Genomic DNA, 18851 nt, shown 5'->3' with positions numbered 1-18851 from the left:
CCCAAAGGTATTCCTCTATTACTAGACCCCATTGGTAAATTAGAGTTTATAATGCCATGCCCCATGCAACCCATTCTTGGCCATTCTTTGTTGATATTCTTACGGGTACAACTCTGTTTTAGTCACTAGTGATACCATGCCAAATAACTTGGATTTATTGGCATCAGCTTACATGAACAATCTTCCCTTTTCTTTTGAATAAATGTCCTATGTGGGTGTAAATATAGCCTGCCATAGCAAACTCCATTTGAAAAACCTGAATCCATAGCCTGTTAGAAAAGAGTTATGATATCTTCCTCAGTTTGGCCAAATGTCATTGTTAAATATCCTACCCATCTTACTTTGTCTCATTACTGACATTCCCTTCCCTCCTTCCTTCTTTCCTTCCTTCTTTTCTTTCTTAAAAGAAATTTCCAGAAGAATATTAACACACTTTCCTTCCCGTTCTTTCAGCCACAAAGTCTTGTGTGTTGCATAACAAGGCCTTGCTGTGGTGTCTATCTTTATTTTTCCCCTGACTCCCTTCATTTTTAATAAGGGCTCATGTAAAAAGACGATTATTTACTCTTGTCCCATGCTTCTGTTCTCTTAACTTCAAAGGTTAGTGTCCCTCTTTCTACTGGTTTAATTTTGCCAAGTGCTGACTATATCCAGCAAACACTTTCAGGAAGCTAAGAGTCAGCACCGTGCTCCAAGGAAGCTTTGTCAGCACTAGTCTCCGAGGATACACAAGGCTCCCAGCTTACCCCGTTATGACTCCGATGACAGCAATTGCTGCTTATTCTCAGTTTCAGGGATCCCAGAAGACCCGCTTGTTGCTGAAGAGTATTATGCTGATGCATTTGATTCCTGTTCTGAGGAGAGTGAGGAGCAGGAGGAAGAAATGGTGTTCTCAGAAGCAGAGGGAGAAATGACCGACAAAGAAGCCCCACCTGCTTACAGAACAAACCAACAGGTACCTCCTGCTCTCATAAGGATTTGTCGCTGTCCGGGGTGCTGACTGGACTTGTGCTAAGAAAGAGCAGAGGAAGTGTGAACCTGGAGTTGGTATCAGGGAGCCCAGGAGTACTAGGAACTCCATAATGGCTCCGTGTAAGAAGTCTTTACTTTCAGGGGGCAGGCGGGTAGACTCCATGAAGTGAGCAGACTCTGATTGCACTCCGTCGGGAGGGAAACGGCTAGCGGACTCACTGCAGGAGGACAGGCTGTGTGACACGCGCTACAGAGTCTGCCCACTGAGGAACTCCTCTATACAGTGGTCCACTAAGTGCTGAGGTGTCGCTTTCACAGGCATAGTGGGTATTTTATCACTTTCCTGCCTGTAATCATGTTTTTAGGCCCGTTTACAAATTCAGTGCAAATACAAATGTATCAAGATAGATTCCATCTAGGAGTTAAGACTTGAAGATTCTGAAACTGGAGAATGTTCTTTTTAGCTTCTTGCAATGCAGCCTCCAAGGGACCATCGTTTGGTACATCATTGGCTCTCTCTGTATAGATGCTGCAGTGGTAATTAGAAAGCCTGAGCTAGTGTTTGTGATAGGCTAAGAAATGACGCTGGCTTGTGCCTTTTTCTTTTGATTTCTGGAGTGGAAAGGAAGTTGTACACAAGTCATTCAACTTTTTTATTGTTGAAACAGTTTCTCACTGTTTCAAGCCTGGGATTGAACCTTCAACTTTCTGACTGACTTCCTGAGTGCTGGGATTTTAGGAATGTGCCACCATGGCCAACCACAGAGACATTCTGAATAAACACTAAGCAGTCTACCATAATCTTAAGCAAAATCCATAAGAAATGTCTCTCAAGTTCTATAGACCAGGTGAGGGAGAGAGAAGGCAACCAGGAGGGTGTAAGAGTAGACCCAAGCTGGCACTGAAGAGATGGTTTAATGATTAAGAGTGCTTGCTACTGTTGCAGAGGACCTAGGTTTAGTTCCCAGCTCCAATATGCAGGCAAAAATTCACACATATAAAATAAAAATAAGCAAATTATTTTAAAAAGTAGAGTCAAACAAAGAAAAAAGTTAAGACAAAGAGAAAGTATGGGAGAATATAAACAACAAATATTAGGAGAGGGACAGATAATCGTTAGCAAAAATGCAGGGCAGAAGAGAGGTGGGGTTCCAAATGCAGGGCAGAAGAGAGGTGGGGTTCCAAATGCTGCGATAAGTCTATTCCTTACACACATTCCTCTTTCTCCCTGGGGGACTCTGGGGAAAATGTACTTATTACCGCAAGTTAAAAATATAATTTCCATTTGCTTTTGCATCATCACTACAAAGAGTCGAAACAAATATTGTGATAATACTGCATTAACTTCACCCCATGCCTGTGGGTGGAACACGTGACAAAGACATGCCCAGTCCTTGCTCAGATCATCAAACAAGGAACTCTGACTTACCAATATTATCATTTAAAATAGATCTAAGTATACCAAAGCCAATTCAGAAACACACATAAATAAAATCTGTTACAAATACCAGCCGAGTCAAGAAACAGAACTTTGCCAGCCCCAGACGCACCATCTCTGGCTAGCTTTTATTACAGTGTTTCATGGGAAGTCAGATTGCCCTTAAATAAGTGTAGGCCTTCCTACTTCTATGGGATGTTGTTACCTTGTACACATTACTGAACTTCACTGTGCTTCAGTGTGCTAATCTGTACAATGGGAGAAAAGTGGCTCCTCGTCATAGAAGGGTGGATGGAGAGATCAGCTTAAAGCATTTCCAGTCATGCCCAGATCAGACTTAATTATCACATCAGATCCTGATTCACATCTTACTTACATACTTAATAAATACATAGTAATCTAGCCATTATTATAAAAATTAGTTATCTTGCTTTTTAAAATGCACTGCCCAAAGTCTTTAATGTGAAAGTGATGTTACAGCTGCAATATATTTTTTTTTAAATTCTTTCTTCTTTCTCAGTGTAGATGGTAAATATAAGGGCCGGGATTTTGCTCTTTGGGGTGTGTATCTGCCACATGTTACATGACCAATTGTGATTGATTTTAAGTCTGTTGTGATAAGATGCAAAGACACTTCACATGCGTGGTATTTTGTCCCTCAGAGTCATGTTGTCTTACTCCCAGTTTCAGGTGAAGAAACTGAGTATCTGGAGAAAAGTATCTCAGCCACAGTGGCACAGCTGGGAGGGATCCATGCTGTGTTTCCGAGTCTGAGTGGTCAGCCTCAGGCCAATGTCTTCCCTACTCTGCAAGGCAGATTAGCATGGTCTGACAGAGATGGAAGTGGGGGTTATGGTAGGGTAGTCTGTGATAGGGACAGATAATCACAGCTGTAGTTTAATCTGGTATTCGTTTGATATGGTTTCTATTCCTCCAGAGGTGGTGGGTGTGGCTTGCTGGGCACCCTCCCATTCTTGTAGGATCCTTGTGTCAACAATACACAAGTTGCTCTTCTGAGTTCAGTGGTGGTACCCCAGTCACTGTTGGCTTTGTGAAGTGCGTGAAGCTTGTGACTGTCTCTGGAATCGCTTCTTTTCTTCCCAACATTCCTCCTGACTCCTGAACATGCGAGGGTCTGCTGAAGTAGCAATACACCCATGGACTCTGTGTGCATAACCAGATCCAAGCTGATTCCTCTTTCCTGCTTTGACGGAGAAAGTGATTTCTGAAAGACACCAGCCCCGGGCTTCGTTGTGAAGTTCTCTGAGCCAGCCTCTTTAAGCAGCATTGCCTTCAAAGCAGTTGAATGAAACGCCCAATTACTGTTGTCTCTCTACTGTGCTCAGCAAAGTATCAATAATGCCTTTATCACGAGCCATTATTGTGCTGATGGCTCCGATGTGACGTCTGGGTCACCAGATTGGAACCATGTTCTTAGCTCCCACGAGAGTGGGGTTTACAGCTGCCGTCACAAAAGGTTCTCTATGGCAGCCGTGGGACCTGTCACTGAGCAGTAACCCATGTTTCTCAGAGACAAGCCTTAGGGCTGCAGACTGGTGCATGTTGTCATTAATTCTGCATGTCCCTTACTGCCTGGACTGTCATCCCTCTCCAAGACTAGCAAATGATCAAGGACACTGGCAAAGCACTCGATAGAAGTGACCCACAGCTCTCTCGGGAAAGACTGTAACAAAGGCTCTCAGTGAAGTTCCCTTAAAAGGCTCCTCAGGCCCCTCGTGTTTGCTTCCTGAGGTGAGGGGTTGCAGAGGTCTGCCTTTCCAGCCAATATGGAAGTTCTCCCGTTGTTCTGGATTTGACATTCTCCAGCAAGCAGTAGCCCTAGGAAAAGCAGATATGCTGTAGTGCTGGTAAGACCAGAGGGTCCTCTGAGGACACTGGGGCCAGGCTGTCCTGAGGGTCCTCTGAGGACACTGGGGCCAGGCTGTCCTGAGGGTCCTCTGAGGACACTGGGGCCAGGCTGTCCTGAGGTTGTTGTCACAGCTTCTACTGTAGGGAGAGCCAGTGCTTCGGTCAGCTCATACTTACTACAGTGGTCACAGCTCACGTTCCTGGGGTGGCCTTTTGATGGGTCAGTACTTTATATTCTGGGCTAGTGCAGGTCTTCTGGGAGAGACGATGGGGCAGGGTAAGAGATGCAAGGGATATCCCTGCGGAGTGGGTGGGGAGATCCTCGGGTTATGAGACATCTCCGAGGGAAGAAGAGATGAAGACAGGAAAGAAAAGAGGAAGGGAGGGAAGGAGAGAAGCATGGATTGGTTATACAGTTTTTGGAAAGGCTGGTAGGCCACACAGGATAAAGCTGCTGTTGGCATGGTTGCAAGAGTCCTGTGCTGGGCAGGAATGGCCCAGCTTTAGCACCCGCTCTGAGTCCTCATTGACTGGAAGCTCCCGGTTAGAGTTCCGTGTCCTTTGACCCCTCTGATGAATCCTGATCTTGATCTTTCTGTGACTGGGGTGTAAGGAAGCTCACAAGGAAACTGAGGCTTGCTGGGTTTTAGCTAAGATGCCCTATTGCAAGCGGGCCACTGTTTCCACAGGCTCTCTTCTGTGCAGCCGTAGTTGCAGAAACGACAGGTTGAGGCAATAGTGGAAAGGCAGCCAAGGCCCACTTTACTCTATAGAATTGCCGAGCTATATACAAGGCTGACCTTATGCCAGTTCTAGGAAAGTGCAGACCTGTGAAAAGTAAACAAGCCCCAACTCTCTCCTGATAAGGGATGCAAAATTATTTTCCCGTGTGAATTTTCAAATAGACGATGCTATAACTTTGAGCCTCTGTAGGGACACTGCTCTGCCTTCTATTTTAAAATCATTCCAATAATGACCTAATTTAGTAAACTGCATGCACAGGAGGCAACATGTTTTGTCCTGCATTGACATTAGAAGTCACTCATTTCTAAGAGGCCTGTCGTGCAATTGCAGGCAGTTGAGCTATTTCTTTCCCAGTAACAGGCAAACCCACTAAAGTGTAAGGTATACTTCCAGCTTGGTGTGCCATTCCTGTGTGGTGACCGGCCTTTATAGCCTCAGTGACTGTTGTTCAAGCAGCTTGGTGGTCGGTTCCTGCAGGGTGACTGGTCCGTTTTGGTGTGCCGTTCCTGCAGGGTGACTGGTTTCTGTAGCCTCAGCGACTGTTGTTCACAGGAGTGACTTGGATGCCCCAGTTTCTGCTCTTTTCCTGGTCTAGCCTTGATGCCATGGTTCTTCTCCTTTTCCATCCCGTGTTCCTCATCCAGTACAAAGTGTAGCTCACTGCTGGCCACTCTGAGATCCCCAGACCTCACTGGGAAAGGCTGTTTCTAGAGCTGGGGGATTACTAGGGAAGTTAGTAAACAAGAAGGAAAAGAGATGCTTAGGACCTAAAGACAGCACCAAAATGCATGAAAATGGGTAGTGGTGTAATGACTTCAAATCCTGGATCAAATACAGGACCAAGTTGCTGCATGCTCTGTGGAGTTTAAATGAGGATTCATCTAGAACTGGCCTTGAGATTATTCATCTGCCAAAAATAACCGTGCGTCACAGGACTTCCTTTTGGGGTTGGAAAGTCTTTCTCTTTTGGGCCCAATAACTCCCTTGATTGCTGGCCTGTCTTCCTAGACTGTTTGGCATGTGTTGGGTAAAGAGACTAAGCTGTTAAAGACCAGGCAGAGGGACTGGCTGGAGGTCCCTCTTCCACACCACTGAACCTCCAGGAATGGGGTGCAGCAGGGGGAGTCAGGTCCCAGCTGCTCCTGGAAAAATCTATCCCTCTGTCTTGGGTCGATTTCACGCCATCAGTCCATCAGCCCCACTTGGTTGTTTCTTCTTCTCACCCATTACGTTTCCAAACTGCAGTCCATGTCTCCTGAGTTCTGTGATTGGATATCGTGAATGTCTTCAAGACTCTGAAGCAACCCATAAGCCCTGACTTGCAGGGACCCAGGGCCTTCATAGGAGGCACCTACAGCTAGAGGGCTTTAATAATGCAGGGAAAAAGAGGACTTTAGCCCGAAATGTGGGCCCGCGACAGCCACATGTTAGCAGCTTTGAATTTAGAGGCGGTATTTAGTGTTGTGGGAGCCAGCACTTGGAGTTTAGAAGATGTGGCTCTGTGTACTTGCCACCAAGTACACTAGGGAAGAAGGCAACCCCACCATTGAGCTAGGAACTCTGATCTCAGCCTCCTAATTCCACAGCAGCTCCACAGAAGTGCCCTGGCTCTGGGTAGCAGCACCCTCTGTCTTCCCGTGAGTTATGGTTGGAGCAAGGGCCTAGTTGCTAGTGAGACCCAGCTAAGGTCCACAAGGCAATTTGAGTATGCAGAAAGAGGCGCCACCATGTCGTTTAGGTTTCTTCTGTGACTTAGGACTATTGTGGATACGATTTGCAGAACAGTAGACAATGGCTTAGTAATACAGCTGACTGAAAAGACAATAGGTGGATTATTAATTGTGTGTCCACCTACATATCACATCCTCGGTGGCAGAGGTAGAGGGTGTGTGGAAGAGAGCCAACAGACAGCCCTGCCCTGTGCACATTTCAGCCTCATGTGCTTAGTACTATCTGTGATGTGCTGTGCTTGATAGGTCTTCCAGTCACCAGCCTGTCTTCCTAGAAGCCTGGACTTGTGTGCCTAGTCATGTAGCCAAGACTGCTCATAGATATCCTGAAATCAGCATGTCTGAACGTGAGCTCCTCGGTCCCTCTGCAGCCCCTCCTGAGTCAAGCTCCACTCACCTCCTTCCGCTCACCCTCATATCCAGTCTATCAGCAAAATCTATGGGCTTTTCCTTCGTGGCACACCGTGTGATCACAGCTTAGTATCTCTACCCTTGTAACTTCAGCTGGAAGCTCTTGTGAAGCTCTCTCTCTCTCTCTCTCTCTCTCTCTCTCTCTCTCTCTCTCTCTCTCTGTCTCTTCCTCCCCTTCCCCTCCCTCTCCTTCTTCTTCTTTGTATCCTTGCCTCTCACTCGGAGTCTATACAGAGGCTCTCCCCCCCCCACCTCCACCCTCATCACCATCACCTTACTGTGGTCCCCCATCTACTGTCCCTGAGGGCCCACCAGTGTGCCAATGCAATCACATTTGCCTCCTTCTTGGAGAATACCAGACATGTGTGTGTCTTTAGCAGCCTGTTATGTCCTTCCTACAAGATGCATTAGAAATATTAGAGCCATGTGTCTTCAGGTCTTTGCTATGTGTCATCTTACGGTAGAGGCTCTGCTACATTAAATCAAGTCCCCCTCACTAGCCGGAGCATTCACTCTTCAGTCCTCCTGCTTTCTTTTTCTCTAGAGTCTTTTCAACATCCGAGTCACTACTATTTGCTAGTTCCTTTACTTAAGGTCTGTGTCCATACTCTAGGGAGATAGAAGGTAAGTATTGTACTCACTGCACCTTTTAAGAATATTTGTCACCGAGTAAATTCACAGTAGATATTGGGGGGATGTATGCACGAATGACAAATACATGGACGAATACCCACAGGGTAGAATCCAGTTGTGCAGACAGCCAGGAAATAAATAAAATAAACACAGAAATAAAACAAGTGAGACAAAGGAGCATAGCTTAAAGGGAAAATGGTGTTGGGTGTTGTGCAGAGGGCTGCTAAGAAGAGTCAAGGAGAACTCTCAGGAGATGAAAGTGTGCCTACCCCTTGAGACAAGGAAAGGGAGTAGGAGCATATGCCAGAGAGAGCAACCCATATGTCTGAAGCCCCAGGTGATGAGGAGGCCATAGCTTGTACCACTAAGGGCTCCTGAACTCTGGAGGAAGAGAGTAGATTGTAAGTGAGAGGCTAATTCAGTGAAGAGTAACTGAAAGCCTTGAGATGTGTCAAAACTGAGCCTGGCATAGCTTAGGGTTTGAATATGTGCCTAGTGTGAGCAAAACCACCAGTACAAAAGGGGGGGCTTTTGTGGAGGAAATAAAGGAAGGGCAGGAAAGGGAAGGCAGAAAGGAGAGGCAGAGAGGAGGAGAGAGAAACCCGTGGTGACAGAAATAATGACAGCGTTGCAGGGCAAACTGGAAGGATGTCAGAAGGACTGTGTGAGGGCTCGGGAGTATCTTCATTTTGGCTAGTGTCTGTGCAGGCTTATCCATTCTTGAGAAGTCACTATTGCACACCTGAGATCTGTGTGCCTCCATCTCTGCCGAGCTTGTCTCCCTGAAAGCAGCTCTGATTCAATACTGCCCTGAAGAGGGGATCAGGAACTGGGGCTGGGTGACAGCATTTATAATTGTGAGCCACATCTGTCCTGCTGCTTCCTGGTGGCAGCTGGCCAGTCAGAATGTTGTAGAGTTGGGAAGACGTGATCTCTCTGGAAGAGGTGGGTCCAGAATGGACTTGGCTTAGAAAAAACGACTGTGGATTGGTTTCCCTGGGTGGGATAAACTCTAAGTGGACAGTTAACAAGTAAAAGAAACCAATTCTTTAAACTCTTGGTCCACTGGCACCAAGGATCACTGAGTATGACAACATGCCAGGGTCTCCCTGCAGTGGAGCCATCATGGAGGGTCTATCTGTTTTGTGTGTAGATCTACAGAGCTGAACTTGCTTGGAGTTGTTAACAGATGAAGAACATGGGCATACCACAAAGGCCTCTACACACCCCTTTTAGCAACTGGAATATATAAGACACTTCTGTAACTGTGAAGTTTTGTGTGTGCGCATGTGCGTGTGTGCAGCTACAAGCTGCAAGCCTCCCCAGGATTGCTATGCCTTTGGGAGTTAGTTGGCATAGCCCACTAGCCTTGAGTGTAGAGGAGGCTGCATGTAGACAGATGGTTGGGTTTTCACTGCCTCCAGGTAAAGGATAAGTAAGCGCAGTAACCCCCCAGGAGGCTCTTGAGAGCATCTAAAGATAGATACACAACCTCCGAGGGGCCATTGGAGTCTGCCCAAGAAATCCTCATCCTAAACTAAATTCTTATGGCAGCTGGGTTCTGTTCATTCATTCACTTGAATATTCCCCCTTTAGTTGGCACAAGATAGAATACTATATATAGTTATCATTTTACAGAAGTCAATGCCTAGATCTCTCTCTTATTCACCCATATATTCAGTTTCATCAAGGAATGCATTTATTGTTTTTAGTTCCCTAATTTTTAAAATAGATTCTTCCCCTTAGTTTATCATTTCTGACTCCTAAGTTTCAAACTTGCTCAATATTCTTCTTAACGACATGAATGTTAACCAGCCTACAGGTGAGTTTTCTTTTTATCCATTTAGCGAGAGGAGTCTTCTTTGGGGAAGATGGAAGAGGGGAGGCAGAGCATCCTAGGCTCATACGCCCACCTTCTTATGTTGCTTCTTCTGCATCTTCATCCACATACTGAGTACATGAGACATGATCACACAAACCTTTGGTCCTGGGTTCACCTATGAGTGGGTTCATACTGCTTTGTCCTATAATAGGTGTGGCAAAGCCTCTTTTCCATCATCCCTTCACAGTTCTCACCGAGGTTCAATTGTAGCTTGAATGGAGTGTCTTGGGTAAGCAACAGCTTGCGCAACAGACTGGTTTGGAATGACATATCTTCGGTTGCCCTCATCCACCCCACTGGTTTGAGCAGAAATCTCGGCTGTGATCTCTTCTGGATGTTGCAATGATGGTTTTGAGCCTTTTAGCAAACACATAGTCCATGTACACCAGGTATGGGCCTATGGGCTTTAGAGCATCTGAGTCTTCTCACAACCCCTTTTGCAGATAGGGGAATGGAGGCATGAATACACTAAATAATCTGCTCAAAATATAAACTGATAATGGCAAGGTGGGATTTAAACTCCAGCAGGCTGGCTTCAGAGTCCATGTCTCTCTAAGTCTTGATATTTTTTGTCCTAAGTCCAGCGTTGTGCCGATGCTCACCCTTTTCTTATAGTTTGTAGGAGAACCAGTCCATTGCAGTCTTGCTCACGCATTTCACCTCCCAGAGATGGTTTACAAACAATATCCAGTTCTAGCCAGAAAGTGACAGAGAGGGCATGATTTCTTGAGAAAGAAGGCACTGTGTGAATGCTTAAAAAGTCATGTAGGAAAGATATTTGCTCAGGCTTAGTGCATGCATTGCTAGTTACATGTAGCCGCAAGTGTCAACTAGAACCTAGAAACTAAAGGTATATATATTAGAAGGACTATTGATATAGTGAGATTATTCTATTATTGTTAGATCATCATTTCAAAACTGCATCTTGTCTATGTTCAATTGTAAATTTGACTAAAACGATGCTTAAAGTATGCACAAATGGCTGTATTTGGGGCTTACCTCTAAGTAATAGGCTTATACTATAGATGAATGTGATAAAGTAGTCCCACACTAGCTCAGAATTGAGTATAATGAAGGGTTCTTTATTTAGGGGTAGACTTATAGATCAGCAGTCCTCTGCATAAGAAGGGTACAGGAACCAAATCCAGCAGCTGAGAGAGAGAGAGAGAGAGAGAGAGAGAGAGAGAGAGAGAGAGAGAGAGGCTGCACAAGCTTTACGTCTGCATTTATAGTACAAACGTCCATGCCCAAGTGGACTGGTATCTTAAACGCTATTGGCTGAAGGAGTTCCCACAGCACTATGCCTGTAACCCCAGCCCTCCAGAGGTCTGCCTGGTGAGTTGCAGACACCCTGAGCTACGGAGTGAGACTCTGTTTCAAACAAATAGGTAATGCGACTGAGCAGAACAAAAGGTGAGCTGTATGGTGTCAGGTAGCTATGGACACAACTTCATCTCTTTTGGTGGCTGTATTTTAATTCCTGTGTGTGCTTTTGGGCTCTGCGTGTGAATATTCTTAGGAAACTTGTCCATAGTGTCTTTGGAGGGCTATATTCCAACGGTAATGCTTGAAGAAAAATATTCCTGTGTTAGAAACTATTTTTTTTCATCAGAAAGACCACCCTATTGAAGGGGATTTTGTGCTTTTCAGAAATCTGAATGCTCTGTTGTATCAACAATAAACTGATGAGAAAATTGATTGAAATGCTCAGGAGTACACATCTTTTTAAAAATCCACCAAAAAGAGGTTTTAAAGAATTAGCCAAGTACTGATTCAAAGCCAGTGTTCAGTCTGAACTTTTCATTTCCGGTGTGTACAGGTTTCACAATGCTATGGTGATTGACCCAGAATGCTTCAGGGAAAATGTGATCAGTTTTATAATTTGCCACATGCCTCTAACACCACATTTTACAAAGCAAGCCTTTCAAATATTTCTTGAATAGCAACAGTAACAAAAGAAGTCTTTGCTATCATTTGAAATATATCATAAATTATTTAAATATTAAATATTTTATAATATTAATATATAGTATTATATAGCATATAATATCAATATTCAGGGTGACAATGTACATTATATAGATATAAGCCCCCTACCATATATAGAAACTCTCACTCTGTGTGTGTGTGTACGTGCTAATATGTATATATAAATATTTATATGTGTGTGTGCAGGGATGTGCACACTTCTTGCATATTTGTGTATATGAATGTAGGTGCACCTGTGCCACAGTGCTGATATGGAGGTCAGAGGTAATCTTGAGGGTTGGTCCCTGCCTTCCACCTCTTTTGGGACAGGATTTCTGTTTTCATTGTTTGCCCCTGTGCATGAAAGGCTGTCTGGCCTGCAAGCTTCCAAGCATTCTCTTGCCTGTGCCTTCCATCTTGCTGTGGGAGTACTGGAATTGTAGTGGACACACACTCCTGTGTCCAGCCTTACATCGATTCTGGGAGTTTGACAGCAAGTTCTCACACTTACATGACAAACTCTTTATCTAGTTAGCCATCTCCCCAACCCCAAGCACACACACACTCACGAACATGTGCCACTCACCACACACACACACACACATACACACACACACATTCACATGTGCCTCATACCACACATGCATGCATATGTGCCACACACCCCCCCACACAATACATGGATTATATTAAAAGTAAAGGTTAGCATTTTGTTCTTGTAGACAAAAGAGATGATGAAATTCCCAAGTCTTGATTGTTAAAAAATATTTGCTAGGGTCCATATTAGATTCCTCATGAATACAACTTTGAATTATTAAATACACTGAAATTATATTTAATGAAGAAGAAAAGAATATGTGAATGTTAATTTATGTGTCAATTTGACTGAACCACAGAGTGCCTAGATAGTTGGGCAAACATTAGTGTGGGTGTTTCTGAAGAAGTATTTTGGATGAGATTAACATTTAATTGAGCAGTTGAAATAATCATGTTACCCTCTCTAGTTATGGGTGGACCTTAAACAATTAGCTGAAAGCCTAAATAGAACAAAGGCAGCCTTCCCTCAAGTAACAAAGAATATATTTTGCCTTTCAATTAGAATGTTTTTCTGCCTTTTTTGCTGAAACTGCACATTAGTTTCCTGTGTTTCTAATTTTGAAGACTCATCTTACAGATCTTGGGACTCACCGTCATCACATAAAATTCTCTCTCTCTCTCTCTCTCTCTCTCTCTCTCTCTCTCTCTCTCTCTCGATAATATCGCCTAGTAGCTTGTAGAATTCATAGAAATCAGTTTACTGATTTCAACTGGGAATTCTGCAAAATATAATCTAAGGTGTTAATATAGTTGTCTGTGAGAGAATTCCTCAATGTTCCCAGGACTTTCACATGGTGGTCTATGTTCCTAGACAGTTAGATCTGGGAAAGTGATAAGTAAATTTGATCTTTCTTTTCTTTTCTTCCTTTATTTTCTAGAAGAAGTGTTGGAACTTCCAATATGCATGTGAGCATTATTCATCTCCCAGATATAGTATGTAATATATAGGACATTCTCACACCTCTTTTTAAAAAATCCCTGAGACATATTCTTTTTAGATATCTTGATAAATTCTGGTTCATGTTGTTGAACAGGAAGTAGCAGTTGGGGAGAATTTTACGAATTGAGTTGATGATAAATAATTTTTATCTGAGGCCACAGCAAGCCCATGCCTGGCACAGCAGAGGGTTCAGGCTCTGATGGTCACAGGATCTGAGTGGCTGGCCTTGATGCTACTAGAACTGAGAGCAGAGAGTCATCCCTAGAGTGAACCCCAAAGCAAGAAACATTAATGCCAAAGACATAAGTTCCTTGAAGCAAGAAGTATATCTATCTGCTACTCAAGTACTCTGCATAAGGTTCAACCCGCCTCCCTACAGCTGCTGGTCCAGTCACTATAACCCACTGTAGCCATGGAAACTTGAAGCTCCATTATGAGACTATTAGATCTGGGAACATCTAAGATGACTCCACACACAGATATGGTGTAACATGGTCATCCCAAATGGACCTTACTTTGATAGAACTGATGTCCTAAACTGTCTGGAAAGTCTTCTCTCTTCGAAAGCTGGCCCTCATCTGCTGAGGTTTACATGACAGCTGTAGGCTTTCCTGGCTACAGTGGGTTACAGTGGCTGTGGGCCACACAGCTGTAGGGAGGCAGATCAAACCTTCTGTGGCGTATCTGAGTAGTAGATATAGAAAATCTGTGCACTTGGTTTTGTACTTGAATGTGTGGGGCAGTTTTTCAGAATTGAGCCTTTTGGTGGGGGGTGTCCTTCATGCTGCGAAGGCACTTCCTGTTTATGGAGAGGGCAGTGGCTCCTGAAATGTAGACTTGAAGAGCATACAAATTCCCTTTAAAAGGAGTCACTTTTGCCACTTCCAGAGCATTAGAAAATCTGTCTTCCAGGCACTTGGCCTCCACGACTAAAGGCTAGTGGCTATGTAATTTGTCACCTACTGAGATGCATTTGTTCTCTCGGGCTACTTAAATCTACCAACAATAAATGGTGAAACAGAAGGAATGTAAAATCTTCATCAACAGCCATCTCCACACTGCAGAAGCCTGACAGAGTTCTCTGTGGCCACGTCTCTGCCTGTGTGCCCACAGGAGACACCCACGGGAAGCCTTGGCATTCCCTTCTTGTGCTTCTTCCAGAACCACTTATGTTCAAATAAGTGATAATTTCTTGAATTGTAGGGGTGAGTTCTTTGCTGTTCCCTAATTTTCATTTATTACAAAAATGCAGGTGCTGATTTTGTGAATTGTCTGTTTTTTTAAAACAGAGGAAGTTTGAGTTAACTACACAAGCTACACTTGAAAGGACTGCTTCTTTTTTTTTCTGGAGAGAGTCCTTAAAAATTGAGATAAAGATGCCGAAGTGTAACTCTTCACAGTTGATGGCTTCTGGCAGATTTGGGGAGGGGATGGGAGAGATTCGGTTTTCTTTAAGGTGCTAGACACTGGGAGCTTGACTGTGTTCCTCTGAGTGTTTAGGAAACACAAATTGTAATTGATACAGTTTTCTTTTGGGCGGGGGGTGGGGGTCACAAGAATGGGAGGGTAGACCTGGGAAGAATGGGAAGCAAATGTAATCAGGGTGCATTGTAGGAAATTCCCAAATAATTAGTAAAAGTATTATATTAGGGAAAAAGAAGTACACTTGGCATCTATTGCAAGATTTTTCTCCTTGAGAGAGACTAGGCAAATGTCAGCGCCCTCCTTCTAAGGTCACAATGACAAATCAAAATTCACTTCCACCAAACCAGTGACTTTATTGGGTTTCCTTGGTTGGTATCAGCAGGATATGCAGATGATGCCCCCTCTAGTGGAGGATGCCCCCTCTAGTGGAGGATGCCCCCTCTAGTGGAGGATGCCCCCTCTAGTGGAGGATGCCACTCTGCAGAGTCTATGACTCAAGGTTGTCCCCCGATGGTACAGAAGGAAGAGTCTGTTGGCCTTCTTTGATTTCAGTGCCTGGTACCTATCCCCCCTCCCTATTCCTGGACTAGTCACCAAAGATCTTTGTTTGGTATTTGACCTCACTGGCCAGCACTAACCAGGCAAGCCCTCCTCATTATTGCCTTTTCTATATGTTCTGAGCATGAGATAGTGCTAAGTTTTGCAACATACATAACAAGTGGCTGCCCACACTTGAGAGAATGTTAGAAGAGGAAATCCAGCAGCCCCATGGGGTGTGGTAGAGTAGCCACCCTTTTGTGGCTTCTCCTAGGCCCACAGGCAGTTTCTGCAATGTGAAGTGTTTGCTTGACTTGAAATGAAGCAGGTGATCCATAAATGATCAGCCACCCTCGGTGTGGCCATGAACCTGAAAATCATTAAGAGGTCCCATTTTCCAAGCTTGTTAGGATGCTGTTGTGTATTATTTGAAGCCTGCTGGCTGGAGAACAGATTGTTTTGCACCAAAGACAATATTTGTTATCTAGTACAGTTTCAAAATCTCCCCAACCCTCATGGGAGATAACTGGCTTTCCTTGAGGACTGAGGTAAATGAGGAGGATAATTATTTGATTTATGACTCCTTGAAGGTCACAGAGTTCCAAAGATGTAGAAAAAAAATCTTCCCTAGATTCCTGCTTCACTATTGATGAATAAAGTCTTGGTTTTTATTTTTATAACATTTAGAATATTTGAAGACTAAAATCATATTTTATTATTATGGAGAATTTGGAAAGCACAGAGCAAAAGATGAATTCAGAGCTCTCATGTACTTGGATTTGGGGTGAAACCACTTGTAAGGTTTGGGGATGAGCTCTGTGTAGAGCACTTGCCTTGCACCCCCAAAACCAAACCAAACACACTAAGGCCCCCTGTTGACAGTGCTGGTTTCCATCCTTCCCATCAGAGAGAACAAACAGGGCATCTACAGATTGGTAAACATACATTTACACAGGTACAGAGGTGTGTGTGTGTGTGTGTGTGTGTGTGTGAGAGAGAGAGAGAGAGAGAGAGAGAGAGAGAGAGAGAGAGACTGATAGCTTTTTTTAAAAAATAAAGCCGCCTTGTAAAATAATTTTGCAAATGATTCTATACATGTGATGTGCCTAAACGTAGCATAAATATGCCTCTGACATTAATCATTCTTCTTGCATTGACAGGACAGTGATATTGAAGCCCTGGTTGGGTGTTTGGAAAATGTCCTGGGTTGCACCTCTCTAGGTAAGTAAGCAGCTTCAGATTCCAAGCTGTAGTGGTCTTTCTACTTCTACTGCATAGCCAAGAAGTCAAAAGCTTTGTGGGACCCTCACAGGTGTTCTGATCCCATTCTGCATTCTACAGAGGAGGAGGCTGAGGGTGACAGACCTTGAAGGGTCTGGCGTAACAGCCAGGACACTCTAGGAAGAAACCTTTATTATTAACACAAGTGACTTTCAGTCTCCAAGGATGAAGTGAATGACACTTGGTAGTCCTTTATGATCAAAATGGTAGCCTGGCAGTGCATAATAGGTTTAGAGTCCCTGGAAAAGGAATCGCCCTGTCCAGCTGGTCCTGCCAAAGCAGATTACGCTTAGTGAAGTTGAAAGGCCTGTTGCTCTGAAGGTCAGTCAGTTATTGAAAGAGATTTGGTCTGAGAAACAAAGCTGAAATGTCTTTAGTGTTGTCAGTCTCTAGAAATGGGATTGCTGTGCTTCAATGATAAAACCCTATTTTTTTTTTTTGCTTCTTCTTCTTCTGTTTTTTAATCCAAAAAGCCCAGCTGTGATAACTTTCAGCTTTCGACAATAGATTTTTCAGAGTTCTTCAAGATCCTAGATGAAAATGACTGGGTTTTTTTCTTTCACGTTTGAGTGAATGTTGTAGGAAAGTTAATTATAAAAACAAAAGCAATCCCTTCAAAGGAGATGGCAAGACTATAGAGACCAGCGGTGGATAGCATTTTCCTGTAGGGGAGACAGACGGTCGCCACTGTCTGTTAGGAGCTGTTTTTCCACATCTCCACCACAACCCATAGTTCCAGCAGCTCTTTGACTTTCCCTCCTGGCTGTCACCCTGTGATCTGATTTCCTGCACATACTCGTTAAGGGCACCTCGTCCTGGGCATGGCCTAGCAGACTGGGAAGGTGTCCCTTGGCCAGGTCATTTTCCCTCTGTACCTCAATTAGATGTGAAATGGTCAAGGCAGACCTCTCCAGCAGGGGTGAGCAGTGCGGGTCAGCAACTGCATTTGTCCTGTGTTTTTCCAGAAACTCATACTGTTCCTGGTGAAGAAGAGGCCCCTAGCCAGCATTTTCAATTATTTTAGGAGTAATCCGATGTAAGCCTCGATAGCTTACCAGCTCTAACCAAAATGCTTTTACTCTTACCAGTGTTACAAACTGGTGTTTTACCTGAAATTGTGTCTTGAAAAAGACAGACCCCCCCCCACAAAAAGTAGCATCTAATTTCATTTCTAGACAGTATAATTTTTATAGAAATGAGCATGGGAAGTGTGTAAGAATAATACATATTGGTCTCTGCCTGGAGCCCTATTAAAGTGACAGTCAAGAGATAAAGCTGACGTAAACCTACAGGAAAAAAAAGAGTAGGAGAAATATAGTAGTGAATTCGAAAAGCTAGAAAGCAAATGGATGAATGGTGGCTGATTTAGAAAGCAAGGAACTCTGAAAGCTAAGCTCCCAATATGTGTGGGAGAGAGGAGCGGGGGATACACCTTTAGTGTGGTCTGTAGACCCTCAGGAAGACTGGGAACTTAAGCATCAGTTACTCTGAGAGCAGGAGGGGGGGGAAGGGTTGTCCGACAGTGTGAACAAAGAACAACGGACTCCAGGTCCTTTCCTCTCCACTCACCCTGCCAGGAAAGGAGGACACCAAGGACTAGATTTTATGGGGGCACTAAGTGACAGACGCTCTGGATTGAGGGACACGGAAGACATCCTCATTTACCCACATAACAGATGTGATGAAAACAGAAGGGAACTCGGTGTTGGTAGTAAAAACCCGAAACACCGCTTCATGCTAGCCCCTTCCAAACACCAGCAGAGCCGCACGGATCCATTCAGAGGACAGCACTACACTCAGCTCTTACTGGACTAAGGTTCTTATGACGTTGATGTCTTCCCAACTCCATGGCCAAGAGCAGGCTTGTCAGCTGATCATACCAAATTTACAGGAAAGGCTTAACATGGCCTGTGAGTTTAACACTTAGACTTGAATGGCTGGGCGGAATATGTATGTTCCTCATGTCACACATATGTAATGTTCCTCATATCTAACAAACAGGAGAAAAGTCAAAACAAAAACACACAAAAGCCTCAGGAAACAAAGGATGGAAGGAAAATTCTCCTATCACTAGATTCCTAAAAGCTGTAAGAGACTCTTACAGAAACAAAAGGAATATCTATGCAATAATAAAAAGCTATTAAAATTATAATTCAAGAGAAAGAAGGAAAAGTCACTAGAATTAAGAATAATTTCCAGAATAAAATAAGCAATAAGAAGAAATCAATCGAACTGATTTAGAATCTAATTAAAGAAATTTCAGGGAGAGCAGAAAAGAAGAAATTGATAGAGAGAATAAGGCAGATCAGGTATAAAGTATCAGGAAAAATAATGGTTTCTTACTTTTTTCAATAATACTGGAGGCTAGAAGATAATAAAATCTGAACTAGCCACTAGTCAAGTATAGATCTTAAAAAAAAAAAC

The 18851-nt window shown here is 43.8% G+C and overlaps 1 protein-coding gene across 1 annotated transcript in view; it reads left to right on the top strand.

Moving 5' to 3' along the window:
• Positions 1-18851, top strand: part of Nek11 (NIMA related kinase 11) — a 203760-nt gene that overhangs the window by 144620 nt on the left and 40289 nt on the right. Inside the window, exons 13-14 of the mRNA XM_050139439.1 lie at positions 789-955; positions 16307-16367. Of these exons, the coding sequence (XP_049995396.1) occupies positions 789-955; positions 16307-16367 (228 nt within the window). The remainder of the gene's footprint in view (positions 1-788; positions 956-16306; positions 16368-18851) is intronic.

This window comes from Alexandromys fortis, unplaced genomic scaffold, assembly GCF_014885135.2.
Source record: "Alexandromys fortis isolate MF-2015 unplaced genomic scaffold, M_Fortis_MF-2015_v1.1 scaffold_36, whole genome shotgun sequence".
Taxonomy (NCBI): Eukaryota; Metazoa; Chordata; class Mammalia; order Rodentia; family Cricetidae; genus Alexandromys; species Alexandromys fortis.
The sequence above is the reverse complement of the archived record's forward strand: the minus strand, read 5'-3'. Positions and strand labels throughout refer to the sequence as shown.